General features: G+C 39.8%; 1 protein-coding gene across 1 annotated transcript in view; it reads right to left on the bottom strand.

Moving 5' to 3' along the window:
- Positions 1–25723, bottom strand: part of LOC150089381 (cytosolic carboxypeptidase 1-like) — a 669910-nt gene that overhangs the window by 399022 nt on the left and 245165 nt on the right. Inside the window, exon 8 of the mRNA XM_090389963.1 lies at positions 10917–11048. Within this exon, the coding sequence (XP_090246089.1) occupies positions 10917–11048 (132 nt within the window). The remainder of the gene's footprint in view (positions 1–10916; positions 11049–25723) is intronic.

Here is a 25723-nt window from a genome sequence, read left to right as displayed (position 1 = left end):
CCCACCTTGCACTGACCTTAGTCATCCTCAAATATTCATGGAGGATGGTTATAACTGTTCCCTCAGATATGACACATTCCCTAGAGATTTGGGACACCTTTAAACATCTGTCATTCAGCACAAGATTCCACAGCTTGGCACATTTTTGGAGTGGTCACTGTCACAGGCCTTCTTGGACATTGATCATCTTCAATGGACTCTCTACCCCACTCGAATTGTTTTGAACCCCACTCGAATTGTTTTGACAAGAATTTCACCTGGTAATTTGAAGGTGCCCTATGGCCATACACAGCCACCATCCTTTCATGAATGGCCTTTGGCCCATTTCCTTCTTTGGTAAGAAACTTGGTGACTGAACAATGCTCTAATTTTAGCAAATCCATAATTTGATACAGGTGTAAAAAGTGTCTTCCTTCTTTCTATTACAGCAGCCAAACCTAAAAATATAGTGGTATCAAAATTAATAAGATTCAAGTTGAGATATGTAGGAACATAAGAAATCATGAATCATTGAAATATAACTATGGGAAGTACCTTAGGTAGATAATTTATTGAATGCCCATCATATATTCTTTTTTTTTAGAAATGTTTGCCATAAGTAAAACTCAAGAGTTTTTCTTATAGTCTGTTCTGCTTTCCCTCTTAAGAAACCATAATCTCCCAACATCGCAGTATCCCAATGATTTTGGTACCATTTCTCTATAATACATATGTCTTGATGAAAGCATTCCCATTGCCCATCACTTTTATCTCTCAAATTGAGATAGGAATAAAGATAATAAATTTTCAAAAATAACTGGCAGTCCATATCTTTATAACATTACAGTAAAGTTGACACCAAAGATTCCTAATTAACTTCTTTCTTCTTCCAGGAAACTTGGCATATCCCTCTGCTTTAAATGATTGCCAAACTGCATCAGTATCCTGTAGCTTTGTTTCCAATACATAATATTTGAGGAGTGTCTGTATTTCAGGCCCAATGAAAATCCCTTCTTTCAGTTTTTCACCTGTTAAATTGAGAAACACTTCCCTTAGGTTGCCATTTCCTTCTTCATCCAGAGTCTTAACAAAATTATTCATTAACCTAAGCATTATAGGCACAGGTGGAAGAAAAATCGTTTTTTGGTTCAACCAGTGGATCATATTTTATATTACTTCTCCCTTGAAAAAAATCTGAGTAATCCAATTATCCTAAGATCACCAGACATTCCAAGCAAAGTCATGGTACTTTACTTCACTCAGGATCTTAGACTTACTTTTATATATTTCTCTCAAGACAACAGCAAGAAGTAAAGAAAGTGATGGAAATGCATTTCTATTGTGCAAAAAAACTGCTTTTAAACTTAATTTTGAGGCATCAGTAAATATATATACCATTCATTAGGATTGTGTTCAATGTCCAGTTCATTTTAAAGACCATGAATATCTTTACAGAAACACATACCTTTCAATAATGAAATATTTTAAAAACACTGTTACGATTTCAACATACCATAACTTTAGTTCCTGCTTCAAGTAACTGGAAGTTATTTAAAGCAGAAATTTTTAAATCACAAAAGTGAGTCATTCAATTCTCCTTGTTTAATTAACTGAAATGCATTATAATTTTGTGATTAGTAGCACAAATCTGTTGAAGTGGATGGTCCAGAAAAGTCTGCAACACAAGAATCTTCACTATATTCATCACTGCTTCCATTATCCCAAGATTTTGGATGATATGGTATTGGCGGCCTTCTTAATCTGAAACAGACCTTACTGCAGATGGTACGTTAGGATATTTGATGCTGTACTTGTTTTTGTCATGCAGAAATACCAATCATCAATGTAGTTACACAGTTCTCACCACACCATACCATAGTAATGACAAATGATTTTTCCAGCAGCCACATCCTCAGAAGTGTGGTGCAGGTAATACCAATCTGTGGACAAATTCAATGGATTGGTGAAACTCAAGCAGTTGCTCTTAACATTTCAAAAGCTTTTAGCATTGGCATTAGTTTGTCTATTTCAGCCTTAAATTTATTTAAGCTATCAACTTCCACAACAACAGATGGAAGTCTGTTCCAGCAATCAAATACCCGCTGGCTAAAGCTAACTTCTTATTCTATATCTAAAGGCACATCTATTCTACAACTGTCTTTATTCAATTTGAATCTATGCCCCCTCAGGTTCTTAATCTCAGCAAGCAGAAGTATCCCATCAGCCATTTAAGGCCTTGTACACCTCAATCAGATCACCTCGCAGGTGCCTAGTCTCCAGATGCAAATTGCAGAACTTAAGCCTCTCTTGGTAAGAGTACCCCTTTGTTCCTCTCACCAATCTTTTTGCCCTTTTCTGTACTGATTCTAGCAATATCCCTCTACATCCTTCCTAAGATGAGGCCTCCAAACCTGTACGCAGTACTCAAGGTTAGGGCTGACCATTGCCTTATACAAAGGTGTATATTCACCTCCTAGTCTCTGCTAGAAAAATTCCTATATATATTTGACTACCATGACTTGCTCTGACAGTCCATCTGCACTGCTCAGAGAACTTCATATCTGACTGAACAATTACCCCCAGATCTTTTTCATTCTCCACGTCCATGAGTGTAGTACCACACAGTTGGTACGTTTCTCTTGGGTATTGCTGCTATCCATATGCAGTACTTTGCATTTCAATATTAAACTTCAGTTTCCACTTCTCGGCCCATCTGCCCAACTTTTCTAGATCCTGTTGCAATACCATACTGTCTTTACTATCATTAACAACCCTGTCAACTGTTGTATCATCTGCAAACTTGGACATTAAGCCTGATATACCTTCATCGATATCATTAATAAATAAACAAAACAACCGAACCCAGGGGTACTCCACTAATAACATTAATCCACGTAGAGCAGTGTCCATTTATTACCACTCTCTGCCATCCCCCACTCAACCATCACTTTATGCATTGCAGGAACTTGCCCTTAATGCCATACTGCTCCAATTTGTACAGCAGTCTTCCATGTACAACAGTATCAAAAGTTTTCCTGAAATCCAATTATATATGATATCAAAATAATTTTTTGCATCCAGTTCCTTTGTGACCACATTGTAGTATCCAATCAAATTGTTCAGACAAGAAATCCCCTTTGTGAATTGGGGATACATTTGCACATCTCCAGACTAAGGGGACCTCCTCTGAATCTAAGGATGCTCTCATAATTATGGCCAAGGTTTACTTATTTCCCTAGCTACCTCCTTAAATATAACTGGATAGATTCCATCTGCCCAAGGTGTCTTTTTTATGTTTAGCTTCAACAATTTTTCCTCCACTTTGCTCTCTCAATTACAAAATCATTTAGCTCCCTGTTAGAGTTTAGTAAACTTCTGTCTTCTCCTTCCTTACAGAATTCCTCATGAGTGAATGTAGATGCAAAATATTCATTCAGTTTGTCAGCTATCTGAGCAGGATCATCAAAAGTCGAACTACCAACATCAAATGGCCCAATCTGATTCTTCCCCTTCCTTCTACAGTTTACACAAGTAAAGAAGTCTTTGTTGTTTTTCTTTGTATCCTTTGCCAAGGATTTCTCATAAACAGCCTTTGCTTGCCTAATCTCCTTTGTGAATTGATTAAAGACTAGCTTATATCTGCCACAGGCTTCCGTGTCACCTGCTAATATATATGCATCCCACGCATTTTTCTTCTCTGCCACGAACCTCATTAGTCCATCTGACATACAGTCAGACCTAAATTTTGAACAATATTTCTTAGTTGGTATGAAAAGCCTAGTAGCTTTCAAGATTAATTCCCTACAGGCCTCCCATTTAGAATTAACTGTTTTTAACATCATCAGCTGATCCCACTGTATAGAATTCAAAAACTGCCTGAGACCACTGTAGTCACCTTTACGAAAGCAAAAACCCTTCCCTTTATCCTTGATGGTACTTACATCTTTAAGTAAATCCCACATCATTAGACTGTGATCACTGTCACCTAGTGGTTCCTTTATCTGCAAATTCCTAATGCATGCGTCATCACTGCTGATAATCAGATCAAGAGTATTACCCCCTCTGGTTGACCCTCAAACATGTTGCTGTAAAACACAGTCCTCCAATAAATCCACAAAAGTCTTGCTAGCATGTGAGTGACCGACCCGCAACTTCCAGTCAATATCTGGAAAGTTAAAATCTCCCATTACAAGACATTCTGATTTACTGGCTTACTCTATTTCTCTGCACAACTGTTCATTGTACTCATCAGAGTCATTAGGCCTATAACACACTCCTACTCTCATTTTCCTTTTCCCAGTGTTTATGTCACACCAAACTGACTCAACATAGCACTGCCCACCCATGTCAACTGGATGCACTTCCTTAGATTTTGTGTGTTTCTTAACTAACAGCATAACCCTTCCTTCCTTCCTACCCTGTCTATCCTTTCTGTACATATTGTACTCCCCAAATTCCGATTCTGCACTTCTTATATCTGTGTGACACCATGTCTCTGATATTCCAACAATATCTGCCATTGATGCCTTGATCAGCATTTCAAAGTCTTCAAATTTATTTACTATACTTCTAGAATTGGTGTACATGCAAGTATACATGCACTTCTTCTTACTCTTAGTTACCCTAACACAGCCCATGTATTTATTTGTTCCATGATGACTCCCAGCATCTCTAGAAGTCCCCCAGCAGCTTGCTTTTTAGGATGCTGCTCGTTACAATAGAAACTGTGCAAGAATTGCTTTCGCCTCTGCCTGCAGCTACTGTTAATCTTTTAGTCTGTGAATCCCCCCCCCCAAGCTAGCAGTATTCCGACCCACTTAACACTGCCTCGATAGCATCAGCAAATATTCTTACACCCTTTCTATTTAAGTGTATCTCATCCCTGTACAGCAGTCTCTCCTGTCAGCAAATACAGACCACGCTGAAAAAAATTATCCCCCTTCAGCCTTACACAATCTCTCCAGCGTCAAATTGGCATTAGCATTAGTAGAGGCATATGATGCAAGAAAGCAAGCTTATGCAGCATCAGCCAAAAAAAAAAAAAAACACACTCCCATTTCACTCCTCCGTTCAATCCAAGTACCTGTCCAGCTCACCCTTAAATTTATTTAGGCTATCAACTTCCACAATAAAGGATGGAAGTCTGTTCCACCAACCAACCAACCAACCAACCAACCAACTGCTGGCTAAAGGCAAACTTCCGCACAGCTATCCTACATCTGTCTTTCCTCTATTTGAATTTATGCCCTCTCAAATGATTATTCTGAGCAAGAGGATGAATTCCATCAGCATTGAGCATGCTCAAACCATTCAAAGGCTTTATTAGCATTAGCATTAGTAGAGGCATATGATGCAAGAAAGCAAGCTTATGCAGCATCAGCCAAAAAAAAAAAAAAAAAAAAAACTTCCACTTCACCTCTCCGTTCATTCGAAATACCTGTCCGTCCAGCTGCACCTTAAATTTATTTAGGCTATCAACTTCCACAACAAGGGATGGAAGTCTGTTCCACCAACCAACTACCCACTGGCTAAAGGCAAATTTCCGCACATCTATCCTACATCTGTCTTTCCTCAATTTGAATTTATGACCTCTCAGGTGATTATTCTGAGCAAGAGGAAGAATCCCATCAGCATTGAGCATGCTCAAACCATTCAAGGCTTTATACACCTCTATCAGATCACCTTGCTGGTGCCTAGTCTCCAGACACTGCAATTTTCAAAACTTAAGCCTTTCTTCGTAAGAGCAACCCTTTGTTTCAGTCACTAATCTTGTTGCCCTTCTCTGTACTCATTCCAGCAGCTCTACATCCTTCTTGAAATGAGGCCTCCAGACCTGTATACAGTACTCAAGGTGTGGCCTGACCATTGCCTTATACAAGGGAATAATCACCTCCTTATCCCTGCTAGAAAAATTCCACAAAAAAGGATCTTTTAATTTTACAGTCCCTGTTCAGCATCCAGCAATAGTCAGCTATCATGGTGACATTCTACCTCCCCTGGTACCTCATCTCCATGTCTTTAATGTATTGGTGAAGCCTCTCACTCTGTTCTTTACTAACACTTGCTAGATTTCTTGGAAGTCATCAAGTGGGAGTTTAAAAAATGTATCTTGACACTCATGTTCTTCAAGTTCTCATATGTTTCTTTCAAATACACAGAGTGAGCCACTGGAATTGACACTTATTTATTTCACTGTGGAGCAACACACCTTTGAGACTCCTCTTTGATGAGAATAAAAAGTTGCAACTATGTAGAATTGTAACTAATTCCTAAATAGCTTATTAAGTCATTTATATTACTGCAAAAACCATAGAATCGTCCTCAGAAAAGTAGTGGACTAGTTCTCATTCTCTGTGTCTGTGCCATAAGAAAACATTCCCATGTGCTAGAAGATTTTTTGAATTAAGTCTAGAACCAAGGAGTTTTGCAGATTCCTTTGGTAAATTTAAATCTCTTACCAGATCATTGATTTCATGCAGTGATTTGAAAGTTCAGGGTTGGGCCCAATGTCTCCAGGCATGTAGACTTCAGATTTATCTTCAGAAACTTCACTTTCAGCATTCTTTGCTGCCACATTCTCCAACATAAGCAGAGGCCATGGAATTGGCAGGTTATCTCCATGTGGACTGGTCTAATGGCAAATGGAATATTAGGATACACAGTGCCCTTCTTACTCTTTGCATTGTATCCCTCTACATTAACTAAGCAAAAGTAACAGTCATTACAGTGATTTGTAGGCTCCTGCCAAACCATGGGAAGTGCAAATGGCATAGCCTTCTTTTTACCCTTTTTCCACAGTCTCAACAGAGGTCCAGCAAACTTTATGTGAAGCCGATTGTTTATCTTGGTCATCAAGTTTTACTCTAAAATAAGCACAATACACTTACGTTTTTTTACAAATTCTGTAATATCTTGTCTTTTTACTTGAGGACTACATAACTTCCATAAATATAACAAAATAAGTTTGGATGGTTCAAACACTTGCATGAAGACATTTTACTCACTTTTCACTTGATAGATTAGTGATAAATGGTACTTCTCACTTGATAGATTAGTGATAAATGGTATTTCTCACTTGATAGATTGGTGATAAATGGTACTTCTCACTTGATAGATTGGTGATAAATGGTACTTCTCACTTGATAGATTGGTGATAAATGGTACTTCTATACCTGTCTGATAAGTATAAATGTGTTCCAGAGCTTAAAATCACACTGTGATATCACTATATTCAAATTTTTCGTATAAATTTATCATAGAATTTGTGAATTATTATTATTGGTACATTGTTTATAATTCTACAGAATTTGAAAAAGAAAGAAGTATTCATATTAATTAAGCAATATAATTAATATAAATTGTTTATTTGGATTTCAGCAAAGCATTTGACTCATTCAAACATGAGCAGTTACTTTATTAACAGGAACAAGTTGGAATTACAGGGAATATCCTTAGATGGATAGCAGGATGGCTTCAGGGAAGGAGGGTTGTGATAAATGGTTATTCCTCAGATTCAGCTGATATAAGAAGTGAGGTTCCCCAAGGATCAGTATTAGAACCACTGTTGTCTTTGATTTTCATAAATGAATGAAGGGATAGAGGACGCAATGTCTAAATTTTCAGATGATATAAAGATTGATAGAGTAGTTGTTGTTATTTGGTTTTTAGGAGCATTAGCAACTAAGGCCATATTGCTCCAGGGATATGCGGTGGTCATTCCCTGACCTTTCTGCATCCTCCGTATTTGGTGGTCACAGGCTCGAACCCCGGTCTAATCAAGAAACGGGTGTTACGCACAGCTGTTCCTGCCCACCTGGCTACGGAGGCACCCCGATAGAGTAGTTAATGATCGCCGCCAAGCAGAACTTCTTCAGAGTGACCTAGATAGGCATCAGGGATGGTCAGAAAAATGGCAGCTATGCTATAATCCTTAGAATCGGGGGAAGTCCCCACGGACTGGAGATGTGCAAATGTATCTCCAATTCACAAAGGGGGATCAAAGGGTGACACAAGTAATTACAGACCTGTTAGTTTAACTTCTGTTCCGGGTAAAATAATGGAGTCACTGGTTAAAGAAGCATTGCAGGATCATTTAGACAAGACTGCAGCGATAATTCAGACACAGATGCTAATACAGTCAAAAGGGGAAGTCTTGTCTGACCAATTTGATTGGATACTAGAGTGTGGTCACAGAGGAACTGGATGCAAAAAATAATTTTGATATCATATACTTGAATTTCAGGAAAGCTTTTGATACTGTTGCACATGGAAGACTGCTATACAAACTGGAGCAGTATGGCATTAAGGGCAAGTTGCTACAATAGATAAAAGGATGGTTGAGTGGGAGAAAACCGAGAGTGGTGACAATGGGTACTGCTCTGCGTGGTGTCCCTCAGGGTTCGGTGTTGGGACCATTGTTGTTTTGTTTATTTAATGAAGATATATCAAGCTTAATGTCAAAGTCTGCAGATGATACAAAGGTTGGCAGGGTTGTTAATAATAGTAATGACAGTATGCTTCTGCAACAGGATATGGGTAGATGGGCTGAGAAGTGGCAACTGAAGTTTAACATTGACAAATACAAAGTACTGAATATGGGTAGAAGTAACCCCAGAGAAACGTACCAACTGTGTGGTACTACACTTAAGGTGGTAGAAAATGAAAAAGACCTGGAAGTAATTGTGCAGTCGGATACGAAGTTTTCTGAGCAATGCAGACAGGCTGCCAGGACAGGTCATGTTGTTTTGTCAATGATATACAGGAATTTTGGGAGCAGGGATAAGGAGGTGATTATTCCCTTGTATAAGGCAATGGTCAGGCCACACCTTGAGTACTGTGTACAGGTCTGGAAGCATCATTTTAGGAAGGATGTAGAGTTGCTAGAATGAGTACAGAAGGGCAACAAGACTGGTGAAGGGAACAAAGGGGTGCTCTTATGAAGAAAGGCTTAAGTTCTGCAAATTGCTGCTGGAGAAAAATGGAGACTAGACACCTGCGAGGCGATTTGATTGAGGTGTATAAGGCCTTGAATGGATTGAGCAGGCTTAATGCTGATAAGATTCTTCCTCTTGCCCAGATTACAAACCTGAGGGGGCATAGATTCAAACTGAGGAAAGACAGTTCTACAACAGATGTGCAAAAGTTTGCCTTTAGCCAGCAGGTAGTTGATTGCTGGAACAAACTTCCAACTGTCATTGTGGAAGTTGATAGCTAAAATAAATTCAAGGCAGAACTAGAAAAACATTTGGAATGACTGGATCAGTGAAATGGGAAGGGGTTTTTTTTTTTTTTTTGGCTGATGCTGTATAAGCTTGATTTCTTGCATCATGTGCCTCTACTAATGCTAATCCAGCAAAGTATAAGGTATTACACCTTGGGAACAGGAACCCCAAAATAACTTATATACTTGGTGGAGTGAATTAAAGCCAGTAGTGGAGGAAAGGGACTTGGGTGTTATGATATGGTCAGATATATAGACAGGTTGGAAGAAAGCCCATGGTGTCCTATCGATATGACTTATTGAACTTTTTGCTAGAAGAGATAAGGAAGTCATAATCCCATTACATAAGGCTATTGTTAGACCACACTTAGAATGCTGTGTTGAAGTATGGAGACCGCACCTAAAGAAAGAGATTTAGCTTCTGAAAAGGGTCCAAAGACAGGTAACTCACCTGGTGGGATCAGCAAAAGGGTGTCTATATGAGGATAGACTTTGAATATGTGGGTTGCAGAGCTAGGCACCTTAGAGGAGACTTGATTGAGGTGTTTAAGGCTCTGAGAGGCATAAGTAAAATGAATGAGGCCAAAATTTTCACGGTTATAAATGATTCTAGAACTAGGGGCTGGAAATTCAAGTTACGGGGGAAGATGTTTAGACCGGATTGCAGGAAGTTTTACTTTAGCCAGCGAGTTATAAATTACTGGAATAAGTTACCTACACAGGTGGTAGAGGCTGACAGTTTGAGGAAATTCAAAGGTCAGCTGGATAGTTACCTACGGGTGGAGGGAAACGCATAGGTTGTCTATTTCCTTTCCTTTTATTAATTTTTTTTTTAAATTTTCTTCTTATTATTATTTTATTTATTTATTTATTTTTTTTTTTTCGGCTGGTGCAGCATAAGCCATAGGCTTCCTTGCACCATGTGGCCATTGCTAATGCTAATACTAAATATAAATATAATTTAACACAGCTTCTGAACTAAAAAAAAAACTTTCCATTTATTCTTGAGAGAGAGAGGCCTTGAAGGTTATTATTATATTAAATTAATAATATAGTTTAACAGGCTATTCACATATATTACTATACATAGTAATGTAGGCAAACGGCCTAATAAACTATATTATTAATTTTCATGTGGTATTAGAGTGGTTTTAATATAATAATAATCAAATGGAAAACAACCATGTAGCATCCTTCCCTAACTACAGAGAGGCTTTGGCCAAATGAGGTTACATATTCATTGTGGCTGCATATATACCCGGATTATTAAGGGCAGCAAGATTTTTGCCACTAGAGTTCACAACAGCCATACATTTTCCCATCACAACAGCCATACAAACTAATCCTGTGGTTAGTTTGTGGGCTACACAAACTAATCCATACATAAAGCCATACAAACTAATCCTGTGGTTAGTTTGTGGGTTAGTTTGTGGGCTACACAAACTAACCATGGGATCACAGCAGGCCAAAGCTGGGTGATTAGCTGTATGATCAGAACTACAGAAACTGTATTTATAATAAATTCAAAAAGTCAGTAATCAAAATGCATTAAAATGTGTACCAAATCTATCCCAATATTCAAAAACCACGGCTATCACTTCAGATAAGCGCCGCATGTAAAAAAATATATATTATTATCTCAATAATGAAAATTATTATCGCTATCAGACATCAATATAATGTGTACACTTATAAATAGTTAAACAAGAACACTTACTTGAGCGAGTAGCAACAGCAAATGCTTCCATAATGTATGCAGATACTAAAGAGAGTTTTTGTTTAGTGCCCCCAAGCAAAGAAACAAGAAGTGGTATCATACCTTCTTTTCCAAGAATGGTTGCATTTACAGCTGCAAGTCAAAAGGAAAAATTATTGAAATTAAAGAAGCCTGGGGTACTAGGTTCCATAGATGAGTAAAGAAATTCAGTGCGACCGGTAGAAACACTAACTAGGTTTAATAAGTAATTAATTAACAGGAGCTTTCAAGATTTAAGTATTTCTTCGTCAGCTGCATGAATGCATACATAAATATAAAATATGAAACTTTAAAAATGGAATGTGCAGAGTGTGGTCGTGCTGAGTAAAAAGAGAGATCATGTCTGAGGATGTGCAAATGCTAAAGCATTATAGTGTAGAACTACGTAATTTTTGTAGATCCTGGCTGCATACATGGGCTGTTTGCCAGCATTTGTTATGCTGTAACACTGCTATTGCGGTTAAAAAGCTATGACAACCAGATATGTGTAGTGACTCGAGCCAGAGTCATTGACGGTAATGGTGGGCTTGGTCAACCACCTTGGTATCACGTCTGGGATTGAAGTCATATTGCATCGACCAATAATGCTCTGCAACTATAGAGTGTGCAGAGTCAGCTAATCAAATGGCCATTTCGTGTTCAGAGAAGTGGTCCTGGAGCCTTCTGGCAATTTCCCCCACACAGCAGCTGTTACAACCGTGGCATGTGATGCGGTAAATCGCACCGCTGTGTAAAAGAGGGGGGACGGACGGGTGTATTCACCCTTGAGACAAGAGATCGCAATCCTCTACCGGGAAGTTGCAGGTACTTTATCCGTACCCTCGTAAGATTTCAGAAATGCAATCTCAAGCAGCCGGGTAATATGGGATGTAAGGGGTAGATATTATCTCATTGCTATGGGGGGGGGGGCTCAGACATGCAGCAAGCTCATGGGCTTGTCCAAGACATAGGTGGGAAGGCCACAGTTGGTGAGGTCAGCTCTTATCTTAGAAACTTCTTTGCGCTCGGCACCTCCATGGAGCTGGAATGACTCCAGGCTCGAGAGAGTAGTGTGTCCTCAGTACTGGACAGGTGGCAGGAGGCATGCACTGACCTGCAGTTGGTAAATTGGCCAGAGAACATGGGCCTTTGGTATGCTGAAGTTTCCAGATGTGGGCCTATATACTTCACCAGGACATCCAGGAAGGAAAGGGTGTTGCTTGACTCTAATTCTTTTGTGAACTGGATGAAGGAAGATAGGGAGTTGAGATGTAGTAGTTGTGTCTCTGAACCTCAGGGGATAATAGTGAACACATCGTCAACATAATGACACCAGAGAGTGAGGGACTGGCAAGTTCGGGAATATGTGTTCCCCCATCTCCTCCATCACAATGTTAGCAACGACGGAACTGACGGGGGTGCCCATAGCCATGCTGTGTATTTGTCTGAAGGGAGAGAGTCACCAAATGTGACCATACTACTGGACAAGCACAGAGGGCAGTACAGATATGCTCTGTGGATAGAGATATTTTGTCCGGTAAGTTGGTGTCTATATTAGCATTAGCATTAGTAGAGGCATTTGATGCAAGAAAGCAAGCTTATGCAGCATCAGCCAAAAAAAAAAAAAAATAAAATAAAATAATAATAATAAATAAATAAATAAAAAATAACCACATCCACTTCACCCCTCTGTTCATTCGAAATACCTGTCCAGCTGAGCCTTAAACTTATTTAGGATATCAACTTCCACGACAAGGGATGGAAGTCTATTCCACCAACCAACCACCCGCTGGCTAAAGGCAAATTTCCTCACGTCTATCCTACATCTGTCTTTTCTCAATTTGAATTTAGGCCCTCTCAGGTGATTATTCTGAGCAAGAGGAAGAATCCCATCAGCATTGAGCAGGCTCAAACCATTCAAGGCTTTATACACCTCTATCAGATCACCTCGCTGGTGCCTATTCCCCAGACACTGTAATTTGTAAAACTTAACTGTAATAAACAAAACTATTCAAAAGGTGCTTTGTATATATGATGGCTTGCTGCACAGGAATGGAAGTAAATAAAGAGACAATGTCAAGCGATGCCATGATCTTGTCTTCAGGAACTGTAAGATGTTTGATGAGGAGTAGGAATTCCTCACTGTTCAAAACAGTGTGACTGGTATTTCCTACTAGGGGTGTTAGTAAACGGACGACATACTCGACAGTTTATATGTTGAAGAATTGCAGCAAGAGACAACTGGTCTTAAAGGAATGTCTGGCTTGTGCACTTTCGGTAGGCCATAGAAATGGGGGAGCTGGCAGTCCGTGTCGTGTAATTACCAACGTGTGGATTTTTGAATTCTTTCTGGACTTAAACCAATCATTATCTAATTTATTTACTTTGGATTCCAGTTGCTCCAAGACTTTGATGGGAGGGTCCTGACCCAGTTCATAGACATTAGGTTGAACAGAAGAGAGAGAGCCTTACTTAGATATTCAGGACGATCCATCACAACCATGTGGTGTCCTTGTTGGACGGTAGAATGACAACGGAACTGTCATTACTCATAGAATTAAGGGCAGCATGTTGGCGGTGGTGGAAATTAGAGGCAGCAGGGCAGACATGCTGAAGAATTGAAGCTGTCTTGAAGCGAATTTCGTTCACAGTAGCTTCGGGGAGACGGGTCACGGATGCCTCTACCCCCATAGCATCATTTCAATATTGTGGTTTTTGGCAACCCCCACCCCCCCCTTTTAGTAAACTATACCCAGAAGACTATGAATGTTTGGTAACTCAAATGGCATAGTTTTCATGGCTGACATTTGGGGTTTTGGCCCATTCTGAGTCCATCTTCAAAAACAGCTTTTTTCAGTTGTTTACCTGTACTTACTCAATATGGCTAAGAAAAATCTTAGATTCTAAATGTCAGCTTGATCTCTTCTAGTTAGCAGACCTGTTCTTTTGGGGAGAACAATTAGATTCAAATATTTTTTGGATTGCAGGGAGGCTATTGGTGGTTGGGGGACACTTTTGGCTTTACCACCTTCACTAGTCTGGCTTTTGCTTTAAGAAACATTAGTTCTTGCACTACAGGTATTTGATATTGTCTTCCTACAGTGTTTCCTTCCAAAATGGCAATGTGGAGGGAAAAACTGGAGGGAAAGTGCGTATTGGGTGACGATGTCCAATTATTTCCAATGTCACAATTTGAAAAATTGTGACATTGCAAATAAAATAGTAGTAGTAGTAGTAGTAGTGGCATGTGATGCAAGAAAGCAAATGTATGAGCTTATGCAGCATCAACCAAAAAAAAAAAAAAAAAAATCACAACATTCCCTCCAAATGCCTGTCCAGTTCCTCCTTAAATTTATTCAACCTATCAACTTCCACAACAACAGATGGAAGTTTGTTCCAGCAATTAACCACCCGCTGGCTAAAGGAAAATTTCCGCACATCTATTCTACATCTGTCTTTTCTTAATATTTATGCCCCCTTAGATTCGTAATCTGACCAAGTGGAAGGATCCCATCAGAATTCAGCGTGCTCAACCCATTCAAGGCCTTATATACCTCAATCAGATCACCGCGCAGGTGCCTAGTCTCCAGCCACTGCAATTTGCAGAACTTAAGCCTCTCTTGGTAAGAGGATCCCTTCATTCCCCTCACCAATCTTGTTGCCCTTCTCTGTACACGGTCAAGTAAATCTACATCCTTCCTAAAATGAGGCCTCCAGACCTGTACGCAGTACTCAAGCCGTGGCCTGACCATTGCCTTATACAGAGGGATAATCACCTCCTTTTCCCTGCTAGCAAAATTCCTATATATCATTGACAAAACCCCATGACCTGCTCTGGCAGCCTGTCTGCATTGCTCAGAAAACTTCATATCTGCCTGCACAATTACTCCCAGGTCTTTTTCATTTTCTACCACCTTAAGTGTAGTACCACACAGTTGGTACGTTTCTCTGGGGTTACTTGTACCCATATGTAGTACTTTGCATTTGTCAAGGTTAAACTTCAGTTGCCACTTCTTAGCCCATCTGCCCAAATTATCTAGATCCTGTTGCAGTAGCACACTGCCATTACTGTCATTAACAACCCTACCAACCTTTGTATCATCTGCAAACTTCGACATTAAGCCTGATGTACCTTCATCAATATCATTGATAAATATACAAAACAACAGTGGACCTAACACCGAACCCTGTGGGACTCCACTAATAACATTAGTCCAAGAAGAGCAGCACCCATTGATTACCACCCTCTGTCTTCTAGCACTTAACCATCCTTTTATCCATTGTAGCAACTTACCCTTAATACCATTCTGCTCCAATTTGTACAATAGTCTTCCATGCGCAACAGTGTCAAAAGCTTTCCTGAAATCCAAATATATGATATCAAAATTATTTTTCGCATCCAGTTCCTTTGTAACCACATCATAATATCCTATCAAATTTGTCAGACAAGACTTTCCCTTAACAAACCCATGCTGTGTCTGAATTATTGCTGCAGTCTTGTCTAGATGATCCTGCAATGCATCTTTAACCAGTGACTCCATTATTTTACCCGGAACAGAAGTTAAACTAACTGGTCTGTAATTACTCGTGTCACCCTTCGATCCCCCTTTGTGAATTGGGGATACATTTGCACATCTCCAGTCCGTGGGAACCTCCCCTGAGTCCAAGGATGCTCTCATAATTATGGCTAAGGGTTTGCTTAGTTGTTTTGCCGCCTCCTTTAATATAACTGGATAGATCCCATCCACCCCAGGTGCTTTTCTTACGTTTAACTTCAACAATTTCTCCTCCACTTTGCTTTCAGGTATTACAAAATCATTAAGTATCCTGCTACAATTTGATAACCTTCTGCCATTTTCAAACCTTAATAATTCCTCATGTGTGAATGTAGATGCAAAATACTCATTCAGTTTGTTTGCTATCTGAGCAGGATCATCAACAGTCGAACCATCGATGTCAAGTGGACCAATCAGATTCATCCCCTTCCTTTTAGAGTTTATATAAGTAAAGAAATCCTTGCTGTTTTTCTTAGCATCTTTTGCCAAGGATTTCTCGTAATCTGCCTTCGCCTGCCGAACCTCCTTTGTGACCTTATTACAGATTAACTTATATCTGCCATAGGCTTCTGAGTCGCTTGATAATTTATATGCATCCCATGCATTTTTCTTCTCTGTTACGAGTCTCATTAGTTCATTTGACAACCATTTAGGCCTAAACCTTGAACAATATTTCTTAATAGGTATGAACCTTTTAGTAGCTTCCACGATTAATTCCTTGAATGCTTCCCACTTAGAATTTACTGTTGGTAACATCGTCAGTTGATCCCACTGTACAGAATTTAAAAACTGTCGGAGACCACTGTACTCGCCTTTACGGAAGCAAAAACCCTTTCCTTTACCCCTGATAGTAGTTAAATCTTTAAGTAAATCCCACGTCAGTACACTGTGATCACTGCCACCTAGTGGTTCTTTTATCTGCAAATTCCTAATACATGAATGATCACTGCTGATAACCAGATCAAGAGTATTACTTTCTCTGGTTGCCTCTCGAACATGCTGCTGCAGAAAACAATCATCCAATAAATCCACAAAAGTCTGACTAGTGTGTGAGTGCCCAACCCACAAGTTCCAGTCAATATCTGGGAAGTTAAAATCCCCCATTATAAGACATTCCGATTTACTAGCCCACTCTATTTCTCTGTACAATTGTTCATTGTACTCATTCAAGTCATTAGGCCTATAACACACTCCTACTCTTATTTTTGCTTTCGCAGTGCTTATGTCACACCAAACTGATTCAATAGTGCACTGTTCATCTATATCAACTGGATGCACTTCTTTTGATTTTATGTTTTTCTTTATCAACAGCATAACACCTCCTCCCTTCCTATCCTGTCTATCCTTTCTGTACACATTGTACTCCCCAAATTCCAGTTCGGCATTCCTTATATCTGTGTGACACCACGTCTCTGATATCCCAACAATATCCGCCTTTGATGTCTTGACCAACACTTCAAATTCATCAAATTTATTTACTATACTTCTAGCATTGGTATACATGCAAGTATACATGCACCTATTCTTATTCTTAATTACTCTAACACATCCCATATAAAAGTATTACATGTGTTTATATATTGTTAAAAGCCTTATTAAGTCCCCTAGAACCTTTTTATAAATAATAATTATTGATTTTTAAGTGAAAAAATCAAACTTTTGGTTAGTCATATCCTAGTTCCATTCAAGTGTCAATTGGGCTTGAGTGAGTCACCATATTAGAGTCATATCTTTAGTCACCATATTAGAGGCCATATCTCTGTTCCTATTGGACAAATTGAGACCATATTTGGTGTGCAGGGGATTTAGCTCATTTTGAGAATTTTTGAGCACCCCTGGTGATAAATAATGAAGTTATGGAATTTTGAAAATTGACTTGTTTTCAGTTGGTATCTTGGCTATTGGCAAAATATACTTAATTAAACATTACAGAACTGTTATGGAGAGCTGTTACTGCCATGGTTGGAACTGATTTATCAGGGAGGAAATGTTTGTCGGCCAAGGACTTTTGGCACTTAATTAGTCATCTTAAGGTTTTTCATCCAATTTCTGTGTGAACTGATAAATTGAAACTGTGACCACAGTTGAACTAGTAAATCTTTATATACCTGGACTTTTTTCCAGGGTTGATGTTTTTATTCTATTGTTGCTCAGTTTGATTTGCTTTGTTTTAAATTGTAATTAAGTATACTGGTTGTAAATATATTTTGTTTGTTTGGACAGTGGTAAATAAGTCTAGTGTGTCTTCTCCCTCATTTATGCCAGATGATTTCACCATAGCCCCAGACATGGGTTTAGAATGTTTGACATATTTTCAAGAACCTCTGCAAAAGATGTCAAAAATTTCAGAACAGCAGTTTCCGCCTTTGCCTTCAACTCAAGTTGAGTTGAATGCAAAGGCGGAAACAATGTAAATAATCAAGGTGTTCCAGACAGGCAGCACCTCTACATTGGATTTTGTTTTCTTATTAAAGAATAATTTATTAAAAGTTTTAAAAGATGGGGATAGAGTGACTTCCAAAATAGTTATAGAAGTCAATAAAATCTGGAACTCCATTTTTGCTTGACCTATCTATGGAAAATGAGAAATTAAAGATTAGGATTGAGGAAAGAAATTTGCCTCCTGTTCCAATGGCAGCAAGCAATGTGGGCGTGGCTGCCTTAAATGCGGGTACACGAAATGTTCAGAATTTGGATGTGAAAGGGCTGTGGCCCTTTCACATCCAAAACATCACATCGTTCGTATAGACAAAAACAATGTGTACAAAACTAGTGAAGAAGTAAAACCTGAGGTGTCTAAGAGGCTTAAAGATGAATTTAAAAAGGTAAAAATTAAATCTGTACGAAAGGTAAGAAAAAAGGAATTTTGATAGAGACGGCTACGAGTTCAGATTTAGAAAAACTTAAAAATTGTGAAAATTTAAAGAGCTGAAGCTCTCGGTTGATCTTCCTAAAAAGCTGTCTCCAGCTTTGATAGTTTACTATGTTAGCAAGGACATAACTGATGAGGATTTTCTTGAGGACTTCTTTGATAGAAACCTTCTTGAGTTGGGCATCTCGGAGGAGAAATTTAAACAAAATACTAAAATTAGATTCAAAATTAAATCTAGAATTAGAAACAAGTCATTGGATCATTGAAACTTCAGGTGGAATTAGAAGAGCCATTATGGATTCTGGTGGTAGGATCTATATTACTTGGTCTGTCCATGGTGTGAAGGACTTTTTAATAGTGTCTAGATGTTTCAGTTGTTTAAATTATAGCCACTCGGCCAGGAATTGCCACCAGGTTGATAGTACTTGTGGCCATTGTGGTAACATTGGTCACCATAACTGAATATCTAAATAAAGAGGCTCCCATTGTTTTCCCCAACTGTAAGGCTCGAAAGCGAAAGGAGATCATTCGTACAGATATAGTAAGTGTCCCAAATATATAAAGGCCAAGAAGCTAACAAAATAAGAACAAATTATGTCTAGTACATCAAATACAAATATGGATTTTGGAGGAAACTTTAATATGCTGCAATAGAACTGCCAGCATAACATCTTTGTTGTGAATGATTTGTCCAAAATAATAATTGAACATAACATAACATACATATTCTTGGATTTCAAGAAGTCTATTCTTATAAAGGTGCAGTCAAAGGTCTTCCTTTTGGCTATAGGGTCATTCAGTCTAATAGAGATATTTCTGGTCAAGGTAGAGCAATGCTGTTGCTAGAGTCTGGGCAGCTCTAGTTGTTGCTGTTCCTGAAATCACAGTAACTAAGATAGCCAGTCTTTGTTCTTCTCACACTGCCTATGCTTGCTAATCCCGTCGATGACGTGAGGAACTTTAATGGGCTTTTTCACCTTGTGGCTGAGTTACTCGGTCTCAGGAGTAGATAGCATGGTTTTTCTCTCAGATACTGGGGTTTTTTTTGTCCAGCAAAACAGGCAAACCAATATGACAACAAACAGGGCGAGACTACATACTAAGTGGTTGGAAAGATTCTCGGATATTGAGGTCACCGAACAGCGAACAGCGGACCAGAGAAGGACCATCATCACGAAGAAGCTGATAGCGCTTGCAATCTTGGAAAAAATCAAGCAGGATGTGAGCGATCAACAACGAAGGATAAGGAATACAGAACCAGAGGACGAATATACCACCAATGAACCAGAGGAGGAAGAGCAAGAAGAAATACAACCCACAGCAGCTGAAGTGAAAACAGATGAGGTCATGATATCCAGAATAGAGGACGAGTGGAAGAAAGCCCTAACAGAATTCAAAGGAATGGACCCCACAAAGATTAACGTGATACAGAAGTAGAAGCCGAATAGAACCTTGTGGGGAGTCACTGACCACCTAAATCGGCACATAATACTGCATTACCTCGACAGCAATGGTGCAACACTGGAGGCCATCCACACAGCGGTGTATTGTGCTGCGGTAGCAGCCACGAGAATTAATGGAAGAGAAGCGAGAGACCAGCAGCAAAAAAAGAACCGAAAACAGAATGAACCACCAGCTTGGGAAAGAAGACTTCAGCAGAAGACAGAAGAATTAAGAGACAAGATAGGTCAATTGACTCAGTACCAACAGGGTAATAGAAGCAAGAAATTGATTGGAAAGCTGAAGGACATCCTCAAGAGAGACAGTGTCCACAGCAAACATGAGACCATAAATCAGAGAATAGGAGAATACTTGAACACTAGGCAATAGGAGTAAGAAATTAATTGGAAAAGTGAAGAGCACCCTTAAGAGAGAGACAGCATCCACAGAAAACATGAGACAAAAAATCAGAGAATAGGAGAGTACATGGACACATTGAAGCAGAATCTCCTTGCACTCAGCAAGAGATTATGCCGATACAAAGAGAACTCCCAGAGGAAAATAAACAACCGAAACTTTGATGGGGACCAAAGAGACTTCCACATGAATCTCGAGGACGACAGGAAAGAAGGGAATGGACCACCCAAGAAGAAGGCCGTTGAGGAGTTCTGGGGAAAGATATGGAGCAGGGGAGTAAGACATAAGAACTGAGCCACCTGAATAGAACTAGAATGTAGGAAAACCCAAGGACGTACAAGAAATGAGAGGGTGGGAGATTCGGGAAGAAGAAGTAAAACAGACAATCAAGAACTCTCACAACTAGCAAACTCGAGGGATAGTTAACGTCCACAACTACTGGTACAAGAAGCTCACTTGCACACACACAAGAAACTGGCAGAGCAGTTCACCCGAATGATAAGGCACCCAGAGACAATCCTGAAGTCTCTCACTCAAGGAATCACATATCTGAAGCCGAAAGATAAAGATATAAGAAACCCAGTGAAATATAGACCAATCACCTGCCATCCAACAATGTACAAGATTCTGGCCAGCTGCATAACCAGGAAGATATCAGACCACTTGGAGAGCCAGAACATAATGGCTGAACAGAAGAAAGGATGCAAGGAGCAATTAACTATAGATGCCGTGGTTATGGAGCATGCCTAAAAGAAGCGCCGCAACATATACACAGTCTACATCGATTACTGCAAGGCCTTCGACTCTGTGCCTCATAGCTGGCTAATAGAGGTGCTGAACATCTACAAAGTCAATCCGATAGTGACAAACGTCCTAAGAGAAACAATGGTGAAATGGAGTACCACCATTAATTTCGAAAACATCACGAATCCCCATCACGAGAGCAATCTTATAATATAAATATAAATATAAAGAGAATAATATAAAGAGCAATAATAATAATAATAATAATAATCAAGGGGCACGACGGCCCAGTGGTTAAGACACTGGAATACCAGCTTGATGGACCCGGGCTTGAATCACGGCTCCATTATGCTGGGAGACCGATATATATAATAATATTAAATGAAAATTTAAAAAAAAAAAAAAAAAAAAAAAACATCGCGAAAGTTACTCCATTGGACTTACCTTTCCCAACGTCGGAGTGATGGTTGAAGCAGGTAGTGGTGCCATCTGGTGTCACTCGCGAGAACTAAAAAATCCACTGGACATAAGCTGCAGCTAAACAAGTCCACCTCCATAGATGGATGAAGCTGCAGAGAAATACTGCATCGAGTGTGGCGCAGGATAAAGTCACTCGCGTTCAGGCCTTATGCAGAGGGGTCAGCTCGAAAAGTTGGAGAGAGTCTCCCGAGTAAGACAGTGGAGCAAGAGGCACTGTCCCCCATAAGGCTACCAAACGAGAAGGGCAAGACCGTCCAACCCCACCAACTGGAAGTGCTTCCTGCACAACTGTGTTAGTCACCAACCAGGAAGAAAACACCAACGCATGAAGTGGAGCACTGAAATGACTACGTACATCATGCGAGCATACTATGAAATAATCAGGCTAGAGACCGATATGACAATGTACAGGTTGCAACTACATACCAAGTGGTTCGAATAACACCCGGATATTCAGGTCCCCGAACAGCGATTAGTGTAACAAAGAAGGACCATCATCACAAATAACCTAATAGCTCCTGCCATCTTGGAAAAAATAAAGCAGGATGTGAGCGATCAACTACAAAGCACAAAGAATATGATCAATATGGAACCAGAGGAGTAAGAGCAAGAAAAAATACAACCAAAAGTAGCTGAAGTGGAAAGAGAAGTCATGATATCCAGAATAGAACACGAATGGAAGAAGGCCCTAACAGAATTTGAAGGAATGGACCCACAAGAACCCACGTGATACCTAAGCAGAGGCCAAACTAAAATCCTAAAGAGAGTAACACACCACTTCAATCAGCAAATAATGCCACAATGCTGGAGGCTATCCACACAGCCGTATACTGTGCTGCCCATAGCAGCTACTAGGATTAATGGAAGAGAAATGAGAGATCAGTAGCAGAAACGAAAAGAGAAGGAACTGTCAGCTTGGGAAAGAAGACTTCAGCAGAAGATAGAAGAATTAAGAGTCAAAATAGGTCAGTTGACACAGTACCAACAGGGTAATAGAAGCAAGAAATTGATTGGAAAGCTGAAGGACATCCTCAAGAGAGACAGTGTCCACAGCAAACATGAGACCATAAATCAGAGAATAGGAGAATACTTGAACACATTGAAGCAGAACCTCCTCGCAATCGGCAAGATACTACACCAAAACAAAGAGAGTTCCCAGAGGAAAATAAACAACCGAATCTTCGATGAGGACTAAAGAACCGTCTACAGAAAACTGAGTAAAGATGAGAAAGCAGAAAACAGACCACCCGAGAAGAAGACAGTCAAGGAGTTCTGGGGAAAATATCTGGAGCAGTGAAGTAAGACATAACAGCAGAGCACGCTGGATAGAACTAGAACTTGATATGCCAGACAAACTGTACTGGCTACCTGGGAGTCTAAAACGCTGATGGAACTGATATTCGAGTGACATTCAAGTCAAGTAGACCAAAGATTTCAGTGAAGTCTGGACAGTCTGTGACAGCCAAATCCTCTGCTTGCACCTTCACGATGGTGGGACTGTTAGTAATCCTAGGTATGGCCTCCATGCACAAGCACAATGTGGGTGACCACCCAGGTATGAACCAACATAAGCGGGGGTTAAGGTGTGGCGCCCACAACACATGGAGGAATGCCGTCCCTCTATGTTACCAGGCAATACTAGGTGGTAGATGACTCTCATCAACTGGTGCAATACCACCACTTTGATTATTGGAGGCTTGAAGTGGTGGAACCCATGTTTAGTCTCCAGAGCTAAGTTCCAATCAACTGTTCCCCATCTCTTCCATCCTGCAGTATGACTGATGACTTTTGAGGTTATGATGAACATAGTGGCGAGATCCAATATTCCTTACACTTCGAGGGTACAGCTCTAAAATGGTATTCACAGGCCGGCCGCTAGTTAGTACACTGGACCGAACTTATTGTTAACTCTTTAGGATGCTTACAGATCAGCTAGTGAGCTGATCTTGCCACCTCTACTCTGCCAGATGGTGAGTGGAGCAAGTCCAAGTAGTGTGTATGCGGGGGGAGGGAATTGTCGAGGCCACATTATGTCAGGGATCTGGGTATATTCTTACCATGTGTAAGCCATATCCAAAAATTTCATTACTTCACACAGCATGTCCCCACCCCACTTTTTCATACTATTGAATAAACCATGAATTGTCAAACTAATAGAGTAAGCTTATCTGCGAAAAGATTTAAATCGCCCAAACATTTCCTAGTTCATTTCAGAAATATACGTGGTCTCAATTCTAATCTCAACGATGTTCATCTTCACTTGCTGTCTGCCAAACCCCATGTACTTTTTCTGACAGAATCTCAATTATCGATTGATTCAACTACTGCTCATCTCAGTTGCCCAAATTATTTGCTGTATGATTCCTTTCACCTCAAAGGTGATACTTGTGCATATGTCCATTTTGATATTTCCTTGGTAATTTGGAATCTTCTCTTTTCGATCTTCTCTGGCTTAAAATCTCTCTACCTCATTCTGTCAAATTCATCTGTTGTCTCTACAGTTCTCCCAACTCCACTAATCACTTGGAGCTCTTTGACTTCCTCTCTTTGGAACTTGACTTTCTCCAGTCCAACTTTCCTAACAGTGAGGTAATTTTCCTTGATGATTTTAACGTTCACAACTTCAGCTGGCTTCTGCTTTCTAGTCACACCGTCCAAACTGATCGAGATGCTGAGGCTTTTGCAATTTCTAATGACCTTGCACAGATTGTACATTTACTTACAAGAATACCAGACAATCCTAACCATACAGCCAACACGCTTGATCTTTTTTCTCAAACAACTCTTCTAAGTACACGGTTAAAGTGAGTGGTCCTTTAGGTACCTCAGATCACAACTTGGTGATTATTTCTTCTTCGATGGAGCCTTTATCTCATGGCTATTCCTAACCTTGTATTTTTTGGCATTACAAGAATGCAAAATGGGATGACCTGTGAGATTTCTTTTCTTCTTTTCCTTGGTTGGACTACTGTTTCAAAACTTCTGATATCAACGTTTTTCTGATTGTGTCAGTGAAATTATTCTTGTAGGAATGGAATCCTTTATTCCACACTCCACTTTAAAATCTCGTCCTTTATCTAAACCTTGGTTTTCCAATAAATGTGCTAAGGCTGTTCAAGAGAAGAATGTTGCATATCGTAATTGGCTTGTTTCCAATTCTTCAGTTTCATTTTCTGCCTACACCAAAGCTCACAACAATTGTAAAGTAGTCATTAATCAGGCTAAATGTAGAAAACTTGCTTCTTGCCCTAATGGTAGGAGAGCATTCTGGTCTCTTACCAAAGCTATTGGCTGCAACTTTTGCCCATCTCTGCTCCCACTTCTGTCAAAACCCGATGGTTCTGTTGCCACTTCAACCAAGGTTAAAGGACCTGCTAGCATCCCATTAAAGATGAAGATACAAGAAATGCAGAAAAATACAGGCCAATCACTTGACACCCAACGATGTACAAGATCCTGACCAAGCTGCATAACCAAGAAGATATCAGACCACTTAGAGAGTAAGATCATAATGGCCGAACAGCAGAAAGGATGAGGAGCAAAGAATGCAAAGAGCAATTAACCATAGATTCCGCAGCTATGGAGCAAGCCTACAAGAAGCACCGTAACCTATACATGGCCTACATCGATTACTGCAAGGCCTTCGACTCCATACCTCATAGCTGGCTAATAGAGACCCTGAAGATCTACAAGGTCAATCTGATAGTGACAAACTTTCTAGGAACAACAATGCCGAAATGGAGTACCACAATTAAGGTCGAGAATATCACAACCAGGCCAATCCCCATTAGAAGAGGAATCTTTCAGGGAGATTCTCTGAGCCCACTGTGGTTCTGTCTAGCACTCAACCCACTATCCACCATGCTTAACGGCAGAAAGTATGGATATGACTTCAAAGAAGGAAGAAAGAACCTGTACATCCTCACCTACCTGATGTACATGGATGACATCAAGCTTTACGCGGCAACCGAAAAGCAACTCTAGCAACTACTCTGGATCACTGAAGAATTCAGCAAGGATATCAGGATGGAATTTGGTCTAGACAAATGCAAGACCCACACATTGCAACAGGGAAAATTAGTCAGCTGAAACGACCAGCTGCTGACTGCTAAAGAGATCGAAGCTATGACAGGAGAGACCTACAAATATCCTAGGGATGATGTAGGCTCAGCAGTTACAGCACAAGGAAATCAAGAAGTGCATGACCAAAAAATATTATCAGAGACTGAGAAGCCTGCTGAAAGAAAAAATTAATGGAGGGAACACAGTTAAAGCCATAA

Source organism: Mastigoproctus giganteus, chromosome 2 (assembly GCF_048544385.1).
Source record: "Mastigoproctus giganteus isolate SK-2022 chromosome 2, ASM4854438v1, whole genome shotgun sequence".
Classification (NCBI taxonomy): Eukaryota; Metazoa; Arthropoda; class Arachnida; order Uropygi; family Thelyphonidae; genus Mastigoproctus; species Mastigoproctus giganteus.
Note: the sequence above shows the minus strand (reverse complement) of the source record. Positions and strands in the feature narration are given on the sequence as shown.